Raw genomic sequence first — 18,981 nt, forward strand, 5'->3', positions numbered from 1 at the left:
GAATATTGTGCAGTTAAAATAAGGAAAGTGAAAGTACTTTGTCCAGTGCTGTGATTTATTTTCAATCATATGCTTTGTTGTTCCTCTCATATCCTTCAGTGTACTTAATTGATTATTTAGGTAAAGACCTCTTCACAGTCTGATGAAGGCTGTAAACTCCTTAGAATATTTTTAAATACAGAAAAAAGAGGATTTCAGGATTTACCTGTGGTCCAATGGTTAAGAATCCGCCTGCCAGTACAGGGGACGTGGGTTTGCTCCCTAGTCAGGGAAGATTCCACATGCCATGGGGGAGCGAAACCCACGCGTCACAACTACTGAAGCTCGTAAACTCTAGAGCCTGTGCCCTGCGACAGGAGAAGCCACTGCGGTGATAAGCTGCAGCACTGCAACTAGGGAGCAGCTCCCTCTCACCACCGCTAGAGAAAGCCTGCACACAGCTGGGAAGACCCAGCACAGCCAAAAAAAGTTTTAAAAAGAACTGGGGAAAAAAAAACCAAAACCCTAGAATTTCATATGAAATCATTTTTGTGAAATAAAGTTATCAAAATACTTTAAAAATGATAGTATAATAGTATGTGTGTTTCTTTTTTTGTTTTGTTCTCGGCCGCTCTGTGCCGCGTGTAGGATCTCAGTTCCCCAACCAGGGATTGAACTGGTGCCGCCTGCAGGGGAAGTGCAGAATTTTAACCACTGGACTGACAGAGAAGTCCCTTCACTGTGTGTGTGTTTTACTAATATAGTAAGTAACACTCTGGTGGCAGGTGTAATAAATACTATAATTTCAAAGTGGTGATGAATGTAACATTTATTTTGAGATAGCATACACTTTATTTAGGAAGACACATTATGGCAAAGGCTCAGTAACTGAACTTGTGGTCTCAAGGGTCCTTTCTAGGAAGATATATGCAGTACTGTGAATGTCACTAAAACTTGCTGGGATAGGCTTATTATTTGAATGGAAATATATCTTTGTTCAAAACAATCCAACATAAGATTTGTGAGACTGATAGTGTATATCAGGAAGATAAATATACTTGTTTGCAGCCAAGAGTATTGGCATTAGAGTGTTAAGCATAAATGAGAAAAGGAGAGAGAGAAAGAAGAGATCTATAGATCATACGATAAGAGGGAGAGTAAGGTTGTTGCTCTCCAGATTGTAAAAGTAGCACAAAAATAAGATAGAGGTGTGATGGACGATTTCAGTGATCTTAAATTCTAGCAGGGATCCTTTCCTTCCTAGGGACAAGACCATTTTTTTTTTTTTTTTTTTTTGAATCACTGCAGATGGTGACTGCAGCCATGAAATTAAAAGATGCTTAACTCCTTGGAGGGAAAGTTATGTCCAACCTAGATAGCATATTCAAAAGAAGAGACATTACTTTGCCAACAAAGGTCTGTCTAGTCAAGGCTATGGTTTTTCCAGTGGTCATGTATGGATGTGAGAGTTGGACTGTGAAGATAGCTGAGCACTAAAGAATTGATGCTTTTGAACTGTGGTGTTGGAGAAGACTCTTGAGAGTCCCTTGGACTGCAAGGAGATCCAACCAGTCCATTCTGAAGGAGATCAGCCCTGGGATTTCTTTGGAAGGAATGATGCTAAAGCTGAAACTCCTGTACTTTGGCCACCTCATGCGAAGAGTTGACTCATTGGAAAAGACTCTGATGCTGGGAGGGATTGGGGGCAGGAGGAGAAGGAGATGACAGAGGATGAGATGGCTGGATGGCATCACGGACTCGATGGACGTGAGTCTGGGTGAACTCCGGGAGTTGGTGATGGACAGGGAGGCCTGGTGTGCTGCGATTCATGGGGTTGCAAAGAGTTGGACACGACTGAGTGACTGAACTGAACTGAACTGAAGTTCTTGGAAAAAACAAAATGAGAGAAAAGATTCCTTTGGTTTGAAATCTCATTGACAAGGAGGAAGAAACAAGTGAAGTAGGAGACCCTGAATGTTGTGGGAAAAGAAACTACTGTTTTTGAGTGTCTCCAGACAAAATGTTGAGTATAATCAAACTGTGTTTTGGGTATCAGGAAAGTATATTTTAAAAACAGAGGATTACCATACTTTTAGGATTCAGTGTCCCAGTCAAAGCTGAATCAAAGTTCTGTAAAATCTAAAATTTGGGGGTCAAATTTTAAATTATTTTTAAAATTCTAGTAAAATACAGACTGCTACTGCTGCTAAGTCGCGTCAGTCGTGTCTGACTCTGTGCAACCCCATAGATGGCAGCCCACCAGGCTCCCCCGTCCCTGCGATTCTCCAGGCAAGAACACTGGAGTGGGTTGCCATTTCCTTCTCCAATGCATGAAAGTGAAAAGGGAAAGTGAAGTCGCTCAGTTGTGTCCGACTCCTAGCGACCCCATGGACTGCAGCCCACCAGGCTCCTCCGTCCATGAGATTCTCCAGGCAAGAGTACTGGAGTGGGCTGCCATTGCCTTCTCCATAGCAGTGTTAAGTACGTTTATATTATTGGTCAGCTATCAGTACCATCTGTCCTCAGAACACTGTTCATTTTGCCAAATTGAAACTGTCACCACTGAACAACTCATTTCCCTCTCACCACAGCATATGGTAGCCAAGATTCTGCTTTCTGGCTGAAGGTGACTACCCTAGGTACCTCTCTTAAGTGGAATCATATGGTATTTTTCCTTCTATGACTGGCTTATTTCACTTAGTGTTGTTTTTCTGAGATTCATTCATGTATCATGTGGTAGAATTTTCTTCATTTTAAGGCTGAGTAATCCAGTGTGTATATATACTGTATTTGTTTTATCCATTCCTCCATCAATGGACATTTGAGTTATTTCCCCCTTTTGGCTGTTGTGAATAATACTCCTGTGAACATCTGGGTGTGCACATGTCTGCTTATGTCTCTCCATTCAGTTTTTTTCAAGTTATTTGAGGATGCAGAAAACAGTTTAGATTTTAAAACCGAACTAAGAAAAAGATCAATAAACCAATAGGAAATTGACAAAGGATTCTGAACATGCAGTTCACAGCAAAGGAGATCAAAATTAATAGATGCTTAGGTCTTCTCATAAGAGGAAATGCAAATAAAATACATATTTCATTTATCAGACTGACAGGTAACTAAAAGGGTGTTAATATTCTGTGAAGGGCAAGGTTGTGATGATATGGGGGCTTATATACAGCTAATGGAATTATAAATAGGGTCAGCCTCTAGAAAGGGGCATTTATAATCACTTATCAGAATTAAAAATGCACATACCTGTTGACTTAACAGTACCCATTTTGAGAATGTTTTCTACAGATATTTTTGCACAGCTGTAAAAGATAAATATATAGGATTAATCCTTGACGTATTGTTTGCAGTAGCAAAAACTTGGAAGTAACCTAAATGTCCATCAGCTTGAAGACTAGTTATATAAACTGTTCAGTTCAGTTCAGTCACTCAGTCGTGTCTGACTCTTTGCGACCCCATGAATCGCAGCACGCCAGGCCTCCCTGTCCATCACCAACTCCCGGAATTCACTCAGACTCAACGTCCATCGAGTCCGTGATGCCATCCAGCCATCTCATCCTGTGTCGTCCCCTTCTCCTCCTGCCCCCAATCCCTCCCAGCATCAGAGTCTTTTCCAGTGAGTCAACTCTTCGCATGAGGTGGCCAAAGTACTGGAGTTTCAGCTTTAGCATCATTCCTTCCAAAGAAATCCCAGGGCTGATCTCCTTCAGAATGGACTGGTTGGATCTCCTTGCAGTCCAAGGGACTCTCAGAGTCTTCTCCAACACCACAGTTCAAAAGCATGTTATATCTATACAAATCCTATGCAGCTATAAAAAATTTAAACGCTCCTGATATGGCTCTGCATAAATCTGTAGGATGTATTATTGAATGAAAATACAAGGAATAGAATCACACATATAGTATGCCATCATCTGTGTAAAGAAAGAAAAGAATATGTTTGCTTATATGTGCATAAAATATGTATGGAAGTATCTATAAGATACAAATAAAGCTGTTGTCAGTGGGAAGGGAGAATGACTATTCAAAATTTAGGTGAAAAAGATATGCATAGAAAAAAGCAAAGGGGATTACTAAAATAGAGGAAGAGAGAGTTCTAAACCAATGACTTAGACCCTCTAACACACCTCTTAAGAAAAATAGCAGAACCTCAAAATCAACATGTGAAAAAACTTAAAAGCTTTTAGGATTGATTTAGACTAAAAAGTAGTATAAGAAAACCAACTCCTTGGGTATAGTAACACATTTCTTTCTTTTTTGTTGCTTTTAGTAATATATTTTTTAAAAACGAAATGTTAAACTATTTTTTGGCTGCCCCACTTAGCCTGAAGGCTTAGTTCCCCAACCAGGGATTTAACCTGGGCCCCCAGTAGTTCAAGGTCAGAGGCCTACCCACTGGACTGCCAGGGGTCCAAATCCTAAACATTTTTAGATATATATAAAAAAAGAAAAATGCAATAGTCTTCCTTATCTGTGGAGGTTATGTTCTGAAACAACGAGTGGATTCCTGGAGCTGCAGATAGTACCTCTAATTATAGTGTTTCCCCCTCAAGTTTGTTTATGAATTAGACACGGTAAGAGATTAACAAGAATGATAACATAGAACAATTGTAGTCATATAAAAGTAATAAAAGTTGTGTGACTGTGGTTTCTCAGTCTCAAGATATCTTATTACTGTAAAAGTTTAATGCCTTTTTCATTTAAGCACTTACTATGCATGTGGTCAAATTGTCAACATCTGTTGGATCATAGAAAAAGCAAGAGAATTTTAGAAAAACAGATACTTCTGCTTCATTGACTACGCTAAAGCCTTTGACTGTGTGGATCACAACAAACTCTGGAAAATTCTTAAAAGAGATTGGATACCAGACTACCTTACCTGCCTCCTGAGAAACCTGAATGAAGGTCAAGAAGCGTTAGAACCAGACCTGGAACAACAGACTGGCTCCAAATTGGGAAAGGACTATGTCAAGTCTGTATATTGTCACACTGCTTATTTAGCTTCTATACAGAGTACATCATGTGAAATGCTGGGCTGGACAAAGCACAAGCTGGAATCAAGATTGCCAAGAGAAATATCAATAACCTCAGATGTGCAGATGACACCACCCTTATGGCAGAAAGTGAAGAAGAACTAAAGAGCCTCTTGATGAAAGTGAAAGAGGAGAATGGAAAAGTTGGCTTAAAGCTCAACATTCAGAAAATGAAGATCATGGCATCCGGTCCCATCACTTCATGGCAAATAGATGGGGGAACAATGAAAATAGTGACAGACTTTATTTTTGGGGGCTCCAAAATCACTGCAGATGGTGACTGCAACCATGAAATTAAAAGACACTTGCTCCTTGGAAGAAAAGCTATGACCAACCTAGACAGCATATTAAAAAGCAGAGACATTACTTTACCAACAAAAGTCCGTCTGGTCAAAGCTATGGTTTTTCCAGTAGTCATGTATGGATGTGAGAGTTGGACTGTAAAGAAAGCTGAGTGCCAAAGAATTGATGCTTTTGAACTGTGGTGTTGGAGAAGACCTTGAGAGTCCCTTGGACTGCAAGGAGATCCAACCAGTCCATCGTAAAGGAGATCAGTCCTGAATATTCATTGGAAGAACTGATGTTGAAGCTGAAACTCCAATACTTTGGCCACCTGATGTGAAGAACTGACTCATTGGAAAAGACCCTGATGCTGGGAAAGATTGAAGGCGGGAGGAGAAGGGGGCAACAGAGGATGAGATAGTTGGATGGCATCAGTGACGCAATGGATGTGAATTTGGGTAGGCTCCAGGAGTTGATGATGGACAGGGAAGCCTGGCGTGCTGCAGTCCATGGGGTCGCAAAGAATCGGATATGACTGAGCGACTGAATTGAACTGAAGCCTTCTTCTTCCCCATTCCTCCTGTGTTTGATTGACAGGATTATGTCTCCTGACTGACTGTATTTTGATTTCAGTGAAACATTTCACAAGTTCATGACATTCTTGAATGTGAGGTGGGTAATAGAAAGGCTTGTAACTGAAAAGTGTTAACTCATGGGTTTCTGTCTTTGGTTAGAGTCTTATATTCTTTTCTGTCTTCGTTTTTACAAAACTACACAGGAGAGATAGTTAATATGTTGGATTATTTGATGTTTAATATATATGAATGTAAAGTTCTACATTTATAATAATGATATAATGTATTAAATTCCTGCCTCAAGCATTAGTTATACAAATACAGAATAGAGAAGGCCTGATTTGAAAGCTCTTGATGAGAATTCCTGAGAAATAAACAAGTAGATTTTCTCTTGGTGTCAGTGATAGTACTTCTTTTTTGATGAATAAGTTGGTCATGGCTGTCTAGAATCTTAAGTGTATTTATTTACTTGGAATAATTGTCTCAAGAATTTTTCCTATGAAAATATTTAAGAGGATACTAATAGTTTTAAAAGATATTTTTAGCTGTTTTCTTTGGAATAGTAAATAATAAAAACATAACAATAGAGAAGAGATTAAATTGTGTTATCTACATGACAAGAGTAAATTAGTTACTATGATTCTGTGGCTGTATAGAAAAATGTTGGCAGAATGTTAAATAGAACAGAAATTATATATCTGTTTCTATTGTAATGAAATTCTGTTTACATGTTAATGAGACTTGAAAGGACTTTTAAAACTATTGAGAACTGCTTTTTAGTGTAATGTAATAATATATGCATGCTCAGTCACTCAGTTGTGATCGACTCTTTGCAACCCTGTGGAGTATGTCCTCCAGGCTCCTAGGAGTCCATGGGATTTTCCAGCCAAGAATACTGGAGTGGGTTGCCATTTCCTATTACAGGGAAGGTCATAATTAAATAGTGAAATTTAAACATTTTAATTTTGTGATCAGAAAGTGATATACTTTATTTCCTTGCAGTCTTCATAGCAAGCAGCAGTCTTTCCCATGAAAAGGAGAAAAAGTGAAATGTAATATTAAGCTATATTATTAGAGGTGTGATGTTCAGACCATTGAACCCACACGAGTCATCACATTTGGAATATGGTTTTAGTTTTAGGTGTTTTGCTTTTGTTTCTATTGTAGTGTAGTTGGTTTACAATGTTGTGTTAGTTTCCGGTGTACAGGTGTTGTCATATTAAGAAAAGAATCCGTAAATGAATCATGGAGGAGATCCTGGAATTCACATGAGGATGGAGGTGGGAATGTTTACCCTGTTAATGGGTTTTAGACGGTGGGGACAGGACGAGGAGAAAGGGGAAGTAAAAATATAATTGACACCACCCTTATGGCAGAAAGTGAAGAGGAACTAAAAAGCCTCTTGATGAAAGTGAAAGAGGAGAGTGAAAAAGTTGGCTTAAAACTCAACATTCAGAAAACGAAGATCATGGCATCCGGTCCCATCACTTCATGGGAAATAGATGGAGAAACAGTGGAAACAGTGTCAGACTTTATTTTTGGGGGCTCCAAAATCACTGCAGATGGTGACTGCAGCCATGAAATTAAAAGACGCTTACTCCTTGGAAGGAAAGTTATGACCAACCTAGATAGCATATTCAAAAGCAGAGACATTACTTTGCCAACAAAGGTTCATCTAGTCAAGGCTATGGTTTTTCCTGTGGTCATGTATGGATGTGGGAGTTGGACTGTGAAGAAGGCTGAGCGCCGAAGAATTGATGCTTTTGGACTGTGGTGTTGGAGAAGACTCTTGAGAGTCCCTTGGCCTGCAAGGAGATCCAACCAGTCCATTCTGAAGGAGATGAGCCCTGGGATTTCTTTGGAAGGAATGATGCTAAAGCTGAAACTCCAGTACTTTGGCCACCTCATGCGAAGAGTTGACTCATTGGAAAAGACTCTGATGCTGGGAGGGATTGGGGGCAGGAGGAGAAGGGGATGACAGAGGATGAGATGGCTGGATGGCATCACGGACTCGATGGACATGAATCTGAGTGAACTCCGGGAGTTGGTGATGGACAGGGAGGCCTGGCGTGCTGCGATTCATGGGGTCACAAAGAGTCAGACTGAGCGACTGTTGTGATCTGATCTGATCAAATATTTAAATGTCAGCTGGAAAAAGGAGTAGTTGTTTCTTATAGCTGCAGAGGGCAGTACTAAAATCAGCGGGTGGAAATGACAGCAACAGGCTGTGGAATGCAGGGTGGACCAGTGACTAACATCCAGTGGGGCTGACAACAGGATACAGGGGCTTACTGAGTGACTGGCCAGAGGGAGAAGAAACCAAGGCATAGGGCACCAAGACAAGGAGCCAGTCTCTAGTTCCTTACAGAAGGTCACAGTATAAAGAAACAATTACTAGAAGAGTTAAGAGACTAGACAGGATCATCAAAAATACATAATGCAGGGAATTCTCTGGTGGTCCAGTGGTTAGGAGTTCACACTTTGACTTCTCACGGCCCAGATTCAATCCCTGGTTGGGGAACTAAGATCCCACAAGGTGCAGGATGCTGCCAAAAAAAAAAAAAAGAAATCATGATGTAGAACCAGTTATTAACTGACCTTGGCTACCATATAACGGATGATCTCGGATCCTGTGGGCACAATATACAAATGGGAATGAATAGAATTGTTACTTGAGATCAAGTAGAATTGAGCAGGTGAAGGAACTTTAAACTTTTGTAAATTAATTATATGTATTAAAGGAAAATGAGGATGACTTCCTCATGTCTCCTTTTCTCACTTCTGCCGTTTATGCCACTTGGTTTCCTACTCACCAGTTGACCACTGCCCCTTTCTTCTTATCCAGACATCTTGTTATGAGCGTGATCTCTAAAGTGGTCTCCTTAGGCCAAGCCCCATCAAGAACTTCAGACTGATTGTGAGGCTTAGTTGTGAGTGTCTGGGTTTGGGTAGCCCACATGCACTCTAGTTCAAGGAACCAAGATTCGGACTTCTACTTTAACTTCTTGTAGGAATGGTGGTCTATAGTGACCTTACTAGTTTTTCTCCTTGGGGACTAGAACTTCACATCAGAGCCCTACCTACTGACTAGACCTCTTAGCTGCATGACTCCACGTGTGTCTGAGCTTGCTAAACCATGGCTTCCCCACACCTGCCCTCATCTTCCTGTTGACTTTTCTTCAGATTATCTGAACTGTTTTGCTTCTTCCCACCAATTTGAGGCTCTGCGCTGATTTCCCTTTTGCTTTTCAAACCTGCCAGGCAAGTTTAGATCTAGATGTTGGCTCCTTCTGACTGCCCTGTCCGCCCATATTTATCTTTCTTACTTTGTTTTTGTTGTTGCCCTTTGATAATCAAACTGTCAAAATTCAGCCTCCCCTCCCCTGCGCCTTTTTTTTTTTTTTTTCTTGCAGTACTTGCCTTATTGCAGTGTGCAGTGTTCTGGAATCAAACACAACATCTCAAGAGGTTTGCCTGTATTTTTTTTTTTATCATTTATTTATTGTTTTTATTAAATTGAACTATAGTTGTTTTACAGTGTTGTGTTAATTTCTGCAGTACCACAAAGTGGTTTAGTTACACACACACATATATATTATATATGTATACATGCATTCTTTTTTAAAATATTTTTTTTCATTTTTGTTTATTATAGGATATTGAATATAGCTCTTTGTGGTATACCAGTAGGACCTTGTTTATCCATTCTGTATATAAAAACTTAACATCTACTAACCCAAGGATTCCACTCCATCCCTCCTCCTTGGCCACCACCAACTTGTTCTCTGGGTCTGTGATTCTGTTTCATAGATAAATTCATTTATGTGATATTTTAGATTCCACATACAAGTGATATCATGTGGTATTTATCTTCCTCTTTCTGACTGACTTCACTTAGTATGATAATCTCTTGTTATGATAATCTCATGGATAATCATCCATGTTGCTGCAAATGGCATTATTTCCTTCTTTTGAACTGAGTAGCATTCCATTGGGAGAAGGCAATGGCACCCCACTCCAGTACTCTTGCCTGGAAAATCCCATGGGCGGAGGAGCCTGCTAGGCTGCAGTCCATGGGGTCGCTAAGAGTTAGACACGACTGAGCGACTTCACTTTCACTTTTCACTTTTCACTTTCATGCATTGGAGAAGGAAATGGCAACCCACTCCAGTGTTTTTGCCTGGAGAATCCCAGGGACGGGGGAGCCTGGTGGGCTGCCATCTATGGGGTCACACAGAGTTGGACACGACTGAAGTGACTTAGCAGTAGCAGCAGCAGTATTCCATTGGGAGAAGGCAATGGCACCCCACTCCAGTACTCTTGCCTGGAAAATCCCATGGACAGAGGAGCCTGGTGGGCTGCAGTCCATGGGGTCACGAAGAGTTGGACTTGACTGAGTGACTTCACTTTCACTTTTCACTTTCCTGCTTTGGAGAAGGAAATGGCAACCCACTCCAGTGTTCTTGCCTGGAGAATCCCAGGGGCGGGGGAGCCTGGTGGGCTGCTGTCTGTGGGGTCACACAGAGTCGGACACGACTAAAGCAACTTAGCAGCAGCAGCAGTATTCCATTGTATGTATGGACCACATCTTCTTTATCCATTCATCTGTTAATGGGCATTTAGGTTGCTTCCATGTCTTGGCTATTGTGAACAGTGCCGCTGTGAACACAGGGGTGCATGTAACTTTTTAACATAGAGGTTTGTTTGGATGTATGTCCCAGGGTGGGATTGCTGGATCATTATCATTGCTGATAATCCTGTTTTTAGTTCTCTGAGGAACCTCCATACTGTTTTCCACAGTGACTGCACCAACTTACATTCCCACCAGCAGTGTAGGAGGGTTCCCTTTTCTCCACACCCTCTCCAGCATTTATTATTTATAGACTTTTTAAGGATGGTCATTCTAACAGATATGAGGTGGTACCTTATTGTAATTTTGATTTGCTTTTCTCTAATAATTAGTGATGTTGAGCATCTTTTCATGTGCTTATTGGTCATCTATTTCTTTGGAGAAATGTCTCTTTAGGTCTTCTGCCCAGGTTTTGATTGGGTGGTTGGTTTTTGTTGTTGTTGATGTTGAGTTTTATGAGCTGTTTGTGTACTTTGGAAATTAAGCCTTTGTTGGTCACATCATTTGCAAATATTTTCTCACATTCCAGAGGTTGTCTTTTTGTTTTGTTTATGATTTCCTTTGCTGTACAAAAGCTTGTAAATTTGATTAGGCTTCATTTGTTTATTTTTGCTTTTATTTCTAATGCCTTGGGAGACTGAAAGAAAACATTGGTACAGTTTATGTCAGAGAATGTTTTGCCTGTGATCTCTTGTAGGAGTTTTGTGGTGTCATATCATATTTAAGTCTTTAAGCCATTTTGTGTTTATTTCTGTATATGATGAGAGTGTGTGTTCTAACTTCATTGATTCATATGCAGCTGTCCAACTTTCTCAACACCACTTGCAGAGTCAGGGGGAAAAGCCAGAAAGAATAAAGGAAAACCAGGTTTTCCTCGGATTCTTTCTTAGAGGTTTCTTCCCTCTCTCTTTTAAATATTATATTTCCCCAGAGTTCTGTCAGTGATCGCTTTTCTTTTCACCTGGTACACTTCCAATCTCATCCACTGTTATACTGAGGTGATGACTCCCAAATACACAGTTCTGTGAAAACATATCCTTTGAACTAGAGACCTACATCTGTCATGACATTCGATAGACACCTCAAACAAGTGGTTTTCCCTTCCACACTTGAATCTCCTCTTGTATTACTCATGTTGGTGTTTGGTGCCACCATCTACCCCAGACACTATCTTGTCTTCCTGGTCTTCAATTGTTTCTATCAATTCTATCATTCATTTCTATCCATTTAATCTCCAGACCCTGTTCTAGCTCTTAACTTTCTCCAAAATCATACCCTTCTCTCAGGTTTCACTCACTGTACTTATACTCTGAGGAAGGAATCATACATGCAGGGTTTACTGGTTGTCACGTGGGGTCCAGCGTTTTAGCCAGCATGTGGTCAGTGCTTAGTATGTGTCAAATGAAAGGGTGGAGGCCAGTGTCTTGGTTCATTCTTGGCTTGTTTTCACCTGAGTTACAGCACTATTTCCCTAACTGGCCCCTCGGCTTTTTACTTCCTTTCAGTGTGTTGTCTATACCACCACTGTGTGACATGTCTAAAATAGGACTTTTAAAAATCTGTAAATAATTTAATGTGTATTTCTGAAAGGTAAGGTATTTTAAAAAGCCATAACCACTATGCCATTATCATAGCTAAAAATTTCACAATTATTCTTTGACTTTTTAAATTTTATTTTTTGGCCTCACTGTGCAGCATTCGGGATCTTTAGTTCCTTGACCAGAGATCGAAGCTGTGCCCCCTTCAGTGAATGCGTGGAATCCTAACCACTGGTCCAGGGAATTCCCCTTTCTGTTTTTTCCACCAAATAAATTGATTTTATAATAGCCTTACTGGAGACAATTATTCTTGAATATCATCAGCTATCTAGTCAGCGTTCAAATGTTCAATTTTCTCATAATTTATTTTGAAAATTATTTACAGTTCTTAAGAGTTCAGGTTCCAAATAATGTTCATACATTGAAATTAGTTGACACCTCTTATATTTCCTTTAATCTTTTTTTTTTTCCCCCTTCCATCTCTTTCTTTTTTATCTGTTGAAGAAACTGACTTGTTGAAGTGGGAGTTGGATCTAGTGATCATTCCTCGAGAGATGATGCTTTTCTCTTGGGCCCCCTATTGTTAGGGTTCTAAATTTGTCATCATATGTGTTCCTTCCTGGCTCTGTGGATTTGTGTGTTTCTACTTCCTGGGCAGAGAATGATGCCTGTGTTGCATGTTTCCTTTCCCTTTTCTCTGTCACCTTGATCCCCCTCTCCTTTCCTTCCCTTCCCATCCCTAGTAAAAGTACACAGTCATGTGATGTGAGCTAACTAGAGTTAAGCAAGGTTTTTTTTTTTTTTTAATGCATTAAATTATCAAAACGAAGAGTAAAGTAAAATCACATTCTGAGAGTCTGGTACATAAACCCTTAGGTTCTTCTCTTCACCAAAATAGGAAGGCTAAATTGGGTAGAAGCGTTGACCTAATGAGCATCTGCATACAGTTAAAAAAAAAATTTTTTTTTAAAAATTTTACTAAGCTGTTGTCAATGTCATGTTTTTTTCCTAGATCTCATATTTTGGATTCTGGCTATGTTATAATGAACAGCACTTTGACGTCAGATGTTATTGGTCGGAGAGTTGAAGTTAACGGGGAACATGCAACAGTGCGTTTTTCTGGCATTGTCCCTCCTGTGGCAGGTAATTTATGATTTTGTGTGTGTGTGTTTATTTTGTAGTTGTTTCTGTTAGGTGTCTCAGTAGAGGTCTGTGATACCAATTTGAGGATGCTAACAACCAAGTTATATATGCTCTGATACAGTTTTACTTCAGTGGTATCCATGACTTAATTTGATTATACACTTATCTAATTATTTAATGTTACTATTTTATATTAAGTCAGTCTTAAAATATCTTCAGTATAAACTTTAAACCGTAACAAAACTTGAATTCCCATAATCCTAAGCTCAAAAATGAAGTAATAGTTTTTAAATTTCTAGTATCATTAATCCATATGTATGTGTAATTCAAATTGATCTGAATACAATTTTGTGTTACCATTTTTCACTTATGATTTGGTATATATCTATGTTTCTATAGCATTATTTTACTTGCTTTTCCTTTTTTATAGAGATAATTAACATATTAGTTTCAGGTGTACAATATAATGATTCAGTATTTGTATATGTTGCCTCTTGGCCACCTATAGGTCCTCTTTGCAAGTATTTTCTCCCAGTTTGTGTGTTGACAATTCATTTTGTTTATTGTTCCCTTTGCTGTACAAAAGCTTTTGAGTTTAAGTAGGTCCCATTTGTTTATTTTTGTTTTTATTCCCATTATTCTGGGAGACAGATTGAGAAAAGATATTGCTGCAGTTTATGTTGGAGAGTGTTCTGCTTATGTTTTCCTCTAGGAATTTTATAGTACCCAGTCTCACATTTAGATCTTTAATGCACATTTAGATCTTTGAGTTTATTTTTGTGTATGATGTTAAAGAATGATCTAATTTCATTTTTTTTTTTTTAACATATAGCTGTCCATTTTTGCCAGCACCATTTGTTGAAGAGACTGTCTTTCCAACATTGCATGTTCTTGCCGTCTTTGTTATAGATTAATTGACCATAGGTCCACGGGTTTATTTCTGGACTGTCTATCCTGTTCCATTGATCTATATTTCTGTTTTTGTGCCAGTACCATACTGTTTTGATGACTGTAGCTTTGTAGTATAGTCTGAAATCAGGGAGCTTGGTTCCTCCAGTTGTGTTTTTCTTTCTCAAGATTGCTTTTGCTGTTTGGGATCTTTTGTGTCTCCATACAGATTTTAAGATTATTTTCTAGTTCTGTGGAAAATGCCAGTGGTAATTTGGTAGGGATTGCATTGAATCTGTAGATTGCCTTGGGTAATACGGTCATTTTGACAGTACTGAGTCTTCCAATCCATGAATATGGTTTCCATCGGTGTGTCTTCTTTGATTTCTTTCATCAGCATCTTACAGTTTTCAGAGTATAGATCTTTTGTCTCCTTAGGTTTATTCCTTGGTATTTTATTCTTTGTGATAAGATGGTAAGTGCAATTGTTTCTTGAATTTCTCTTTCTGATCTGTCATTGTTAGTGTATAGAAATGGATTTACTTGTATTTGGCTTGTGAGATCTCAGGTCCCTGACCAGGGACTGAACCCTAGCCATGGCAGTGAAAGCCCAAAGTCCTAACCACAAGGCCACCAGAGCACTCCTTTACTTATATTTCTTAATGGTTGCATTTAGTATAGTACATAGTTTGTTTAATCATTCTTCCGTTTTAGACATTAATTTCTAGTTGGTTTTTTTTTTTACTTTTGTCAATGACAGTAGTATAGTAGACTTATTTATATGTCTTAGTCAATCAGTCAACAAATATTTAAATGCCTTCTATATATCAGGAATTGGCTTAAATGTATACAAGGTATTCAGTGGTAAATTTACACCAGAGGGTCTCAAAATATGGTCACTAAGGAGTATCAACATCACTTGATTACTTGTTAGCAATGTACATTCTTGGGCCCCACCCCAGAACTACTGAATCAGAAACTCTGGAGTTGGGACCCAGCCATCTGCGTTTAAAGACGCTCTCCAGGGCATTTTACTAGGTTCATTAAGGTTGGGAACCACTGAACTAGATGGTTAGGGACTCTGCCTTCATGGACCTAAGATTTACCAGAATATTTAGTATGGAGAGGGTTTCTTCTCTTGTTTTACTTGGATTATTGGTAAATTGAAAGAGAAAGTAACATTTAATCTTAAAGTCAGCTATTAGCAACCTTCATGACTAATTAAGCAGCATTGTGTACCAGTTGCTTTTATATGCTCTCCACTTCGAACAAGAACATTATTACAACTCTAAAATTATAAGAGCTCTAGAATATAGATGTTATTTTTACAGATGAAGAGACCGAGACTCAGGTCTCAAAGCTTTCCTGTAAAAAGCTGGCATTTGAAACTGTGCTTTAGAGCCCATACCCTTTCTGTTCTATTGCTTCTCAAGACTATGAATAGTTTACGATGCTTGATATATAATTGCCAAGTTGCTGTCTCAAAGTAGTGGATCAATGTTCAATTCTTGGAAATTTCGAATGCCCTGGTTCTCTGGGAAGTAGACTGAGATGGAGATTCACATTTAGGAAGTTTACTATTCAAAAATTGTATTAGGTAGTCCTCTTAGAATTGATAGTAATGCAAGGGAAGGGAAGGGAGCTGGATTGGGCAGAGGGAGAAGTTGGGCCATGAGTGTTCTAGTCTTCTATTTATTTTTAATTTTTGTTTATTTTTGGCCATGCCGGGTCTTCATTGCTTCACGTGGGCTTTCTCTAGTTGCAGCAAGCACGGGCGATACCCTTTGCTGTGTTGTGTGGCTTCTCATTGTGATGGCTTCTCTCGCTGCAGAGCAGGGACTCGAGGCGAGCGGGCTTCAGTAGTTGTGGCCGTAGGCCCTGGAGCTCAGGCTCAGTAGTTGTGGCGCATGGGCTCAGTGACTCCATGGCATGTGGAATCTTCCTGGACCAGGGATCAAACCTGTGTCTCCTGTATTGTCAGGCGGATTCTTATCCACTGAGCCAGGAAAGTCCAGGTGCCATGAATATTCTAAACAAAGGATTTATCTGATCTTGTGGGGGAACTCTGAAGATGGGATGGCCCTTCAGAGTCTTTCATAGTTGAGATGTGATGATCTATCACTGGGTTGTGGCTGCCTTAGGAAGGAGGTGTGCTCTGGGCCAAGGTGTTTTTTCCCAGTGGAGACAATTCTAAAAGGGGGCCTGCAGCTGAGTGCCAACTGCCAAAAGCCAGTACTGCCAGCAGCCAGGGGGAATTCATTCCAGTTCCTAAAGGCAGATTGGAGTGGCACCTCACAAATACAGTAAGTTAGGTGGAAGCTATTTAATGGTACTTTAACAATATGAAGAGGTGTACATTATTTTTACTTATTAAGTTGCCTGTGACTTTGATACTTTCTTCATGTATGTATTATCAGGCATTCTTCCCCCATAAAATTATAATTCTGCCAAGAGGGAGCTTCTGTGTATTTACTTTTTATTAATTATATCATTGTATGCAGCAGTTTTTTCCATTACTTCAATTGGTGCTACTTTTGGTTTTCTTGTAGAACTCATCTCTGGATAGGTACAAAGATGCAGAGAAATGGAACACAGATTTAGTACTTACTCCTTATTTCACTGGATGTGGCTGTAGGGCTGTTGGACAACTCAGTGAGTTAAAAGCTTAAAAGCACTTAGACCAGTTACTGGTGTTTGCTGAGCACCTGGAATAGCCACACCTAGCCCTCTGAGTGCTTGTTAGGCGCTCAGTTCGTTTGTTGAATGACGGAATGATCTCCCGTCCAGTGATGTTGACAGCATCATCCCAGTTTCTGGATGAGGACATTGAGGCACAGAAAGGTTAAGTAGACCTGAGCTCGCCTGGTTAGGAATTCATGAGGAGTTATTCTGACTCTTAACCCCTGAAGTGAAAGTGTTACTTGCTCAGTCGTGTCCTACTCTTTGGGACCCCGGGGACTGTAGCCCCCCAGGCTCCTCTGGTCCACAGAATTCTCCAGGCAAGCATACTGGAGTGGATTGCCATTTCCTACACCAGGAGATCTTCCCGACCCAAGGATCAAACCAAGGTCTCCCACATTACAAGCAGATTCTTTACCATCTAAGCCACTGGGAAGCCCTCCCTGAGCTGAGTAAAATGTGAAAGAAACACAAAGGCAGGGCATATTTGGAGCTGTGAAGGGAGGTGTCAGTTCAGGGGACGGAATGAACCATGGAGTGGGAATTTGATCTGCTGCTCTGTGCTACTGATTTCTGGGCTCTGCTGTTTTAGGGCTTTATTTATCTGCTTTAGGGCTGCAGTGGGCAGAACTGTGAGCTCAGATTCCAACACTCTACACCTGGTTCCCCAGGTGGCAGGGCCGGGAACTCCCTCAGAGGGTCTGGGCAGGGCCTCTAGAGCGACCTGGGCTGATTGCTGAAGCAGCTCAGCCCCATCTGCCTCGGCTGATCCTCTGTTCCTCCCCAGGCCTCTCCTTCAGGCCATGGTGTTGGGGAGCAGGGGCAACCTTCATGAATCCTGTTAACATGGAGTCCAGTTAAGTCCAAGGAGGTGGCTCCCACTGGTATCCGCAGGTAAGATCTCTGGGTGGCCCTGCCTGCATCTGGCTGTTATTTGGGGGAATAATCACTGTTCACAGAAAAGAGCTTCACTCCTTTGCTTCGGTCCATCTCCTGCTAAAGACACAGACTCTGAACATTTAACAAATGGTGGCTTCACAATTTAGAGGAAGAGCCAGGAGGCACCCAGACCCATGGAAGGAGGGCGACAGAACTGAGGGGTCCCCTTCCTCAGTCCACCCGTATGCTCCCCGCCTGCTCGGTCAGGCCGCTTTGTCTGGGGAACTGATTTTGTTCTGCTTGCCACTGAAACAGGAGCTGAGGGAGGTCAGTTGTCTGCAGCTGGTAGATGGAGACATCTTTGCCTTCCTTTCTTGGGAGAGTACAGCTTTAGTACTGAGGACGGATGAGGAGGAAGAAGGGTGGGGAGAAAGGAGACTGCTCAGGAGTCAGAGATATGCTCTCTCCTCAACTCTGGAACCTAGAAGAGTAATGAGGCCCTTGGAAGAGCCCCATGTTCAGCATGGGTAGTGGCCCTATAGCCCTGTGTGGGGGCCTGGGGGCCCTAATTCCTCTAGCCCCTCATGCCAGGGGACTGGGAGTGACGCCCTTAACCCCGCCCTTCACCTCAGTGTGAACAGCCTTCTCTCAAGCTAAGAGTGAGCTCCCTGACCACCCACTTGGGGAGGAATTCATCCCAGCCCCTCTGTGCACTCCCCAGGATGGTCCTGATGCTCATAGGGCCACCTCGGAGGCAGCCTTTATTAAACTGTGAAACTCTACAAACCCACTTCACCTCAAGAAAGCAGGGGCTGACACCTTGGGCATCTCACAGATACTGCAAAGTAGAGTACGTGGGCCTCGTGGGGAGTGTCGGATCTTGTGGGACATTCTGGAAGCCTTGCTGCTGTGTTTTCTTTCTCTTTTCTTGATATATATTAATATAATATGTGACCATGGTAACAATATAGGACAGAAAGCCTTATGATGAGAGCAGCTGTGTCCAGCTGTGGGTGTTTCTTGACTCATTGTCTGGTGTGTTTTCTTGGTTAATCCTGCTCAGTTTGAGGTCACAGTGTATCTTCAGTGATGAGACGTTTTCTTCTAGGATACCTTTGATAATTTAACCCTTGCATATTACCTGCTTTTTATCCCCCTGGTGATTATTTTGGTTAGATATTGGATTTCCTGGATTGATTCTCTGTTTTTTTCCTTACCATTTATTTGTTGAAAAAATTGTCTTGTAAAATTTCCCATATTCTGAATTTTTTAGATTGCATCCCCATGAAGTCATTAATATTTAGTTTTTCTGTCCCATACTTTCCCTGTAGGTTGGTAGTTACATA

The 18,981-nt window shown here is 40.7% G+C and overlaps 1 protein-coding gene across 2 annotated transcripts in view; it reads left to right on the forward strand.

Annotated features, from left to right (window-relative positions):
* TBCE (tubulin folding cofactor E) overlaps window positions 1-18,981 on the forward strand; it is a 91,641-nt gene that overhangs the window by 16,393 nt on the left and 56,267 nt on the right. For both annotated transcript variants that reach the window (XM_006075490.4, XM_006075491.4), the window contains exon 2: window positions 13,059-13,189. In XM_006075490.4, the coding sequence (XP_006075552.2) occupies window positions 13,090-13,189 (100 nt within the window). In that variant the 5' untranslated portion in view covers window positions 13,059-13,089. The remainder of the gene's footprint in view (window positions 1-13,058; window positions 13,190-18,981) is intronic.

The sequence above is a fragment of the Bubalus bubalis genome, chromosome 4 (genome assembly GCF_019923935.1).
Source record: "Bubalus bubalis isolate 160015118507 breed Murrah chromosome 4, NDDB_SH_1, whole genome shotgun sequence".
NCBI classification, from domain to species: domain Eukaryota; kingdom Metazoa; phylum Chordata; class Mammalia; order Artiodactyla; family Bovidae; genus Bubalus; species Bubalus bubalis.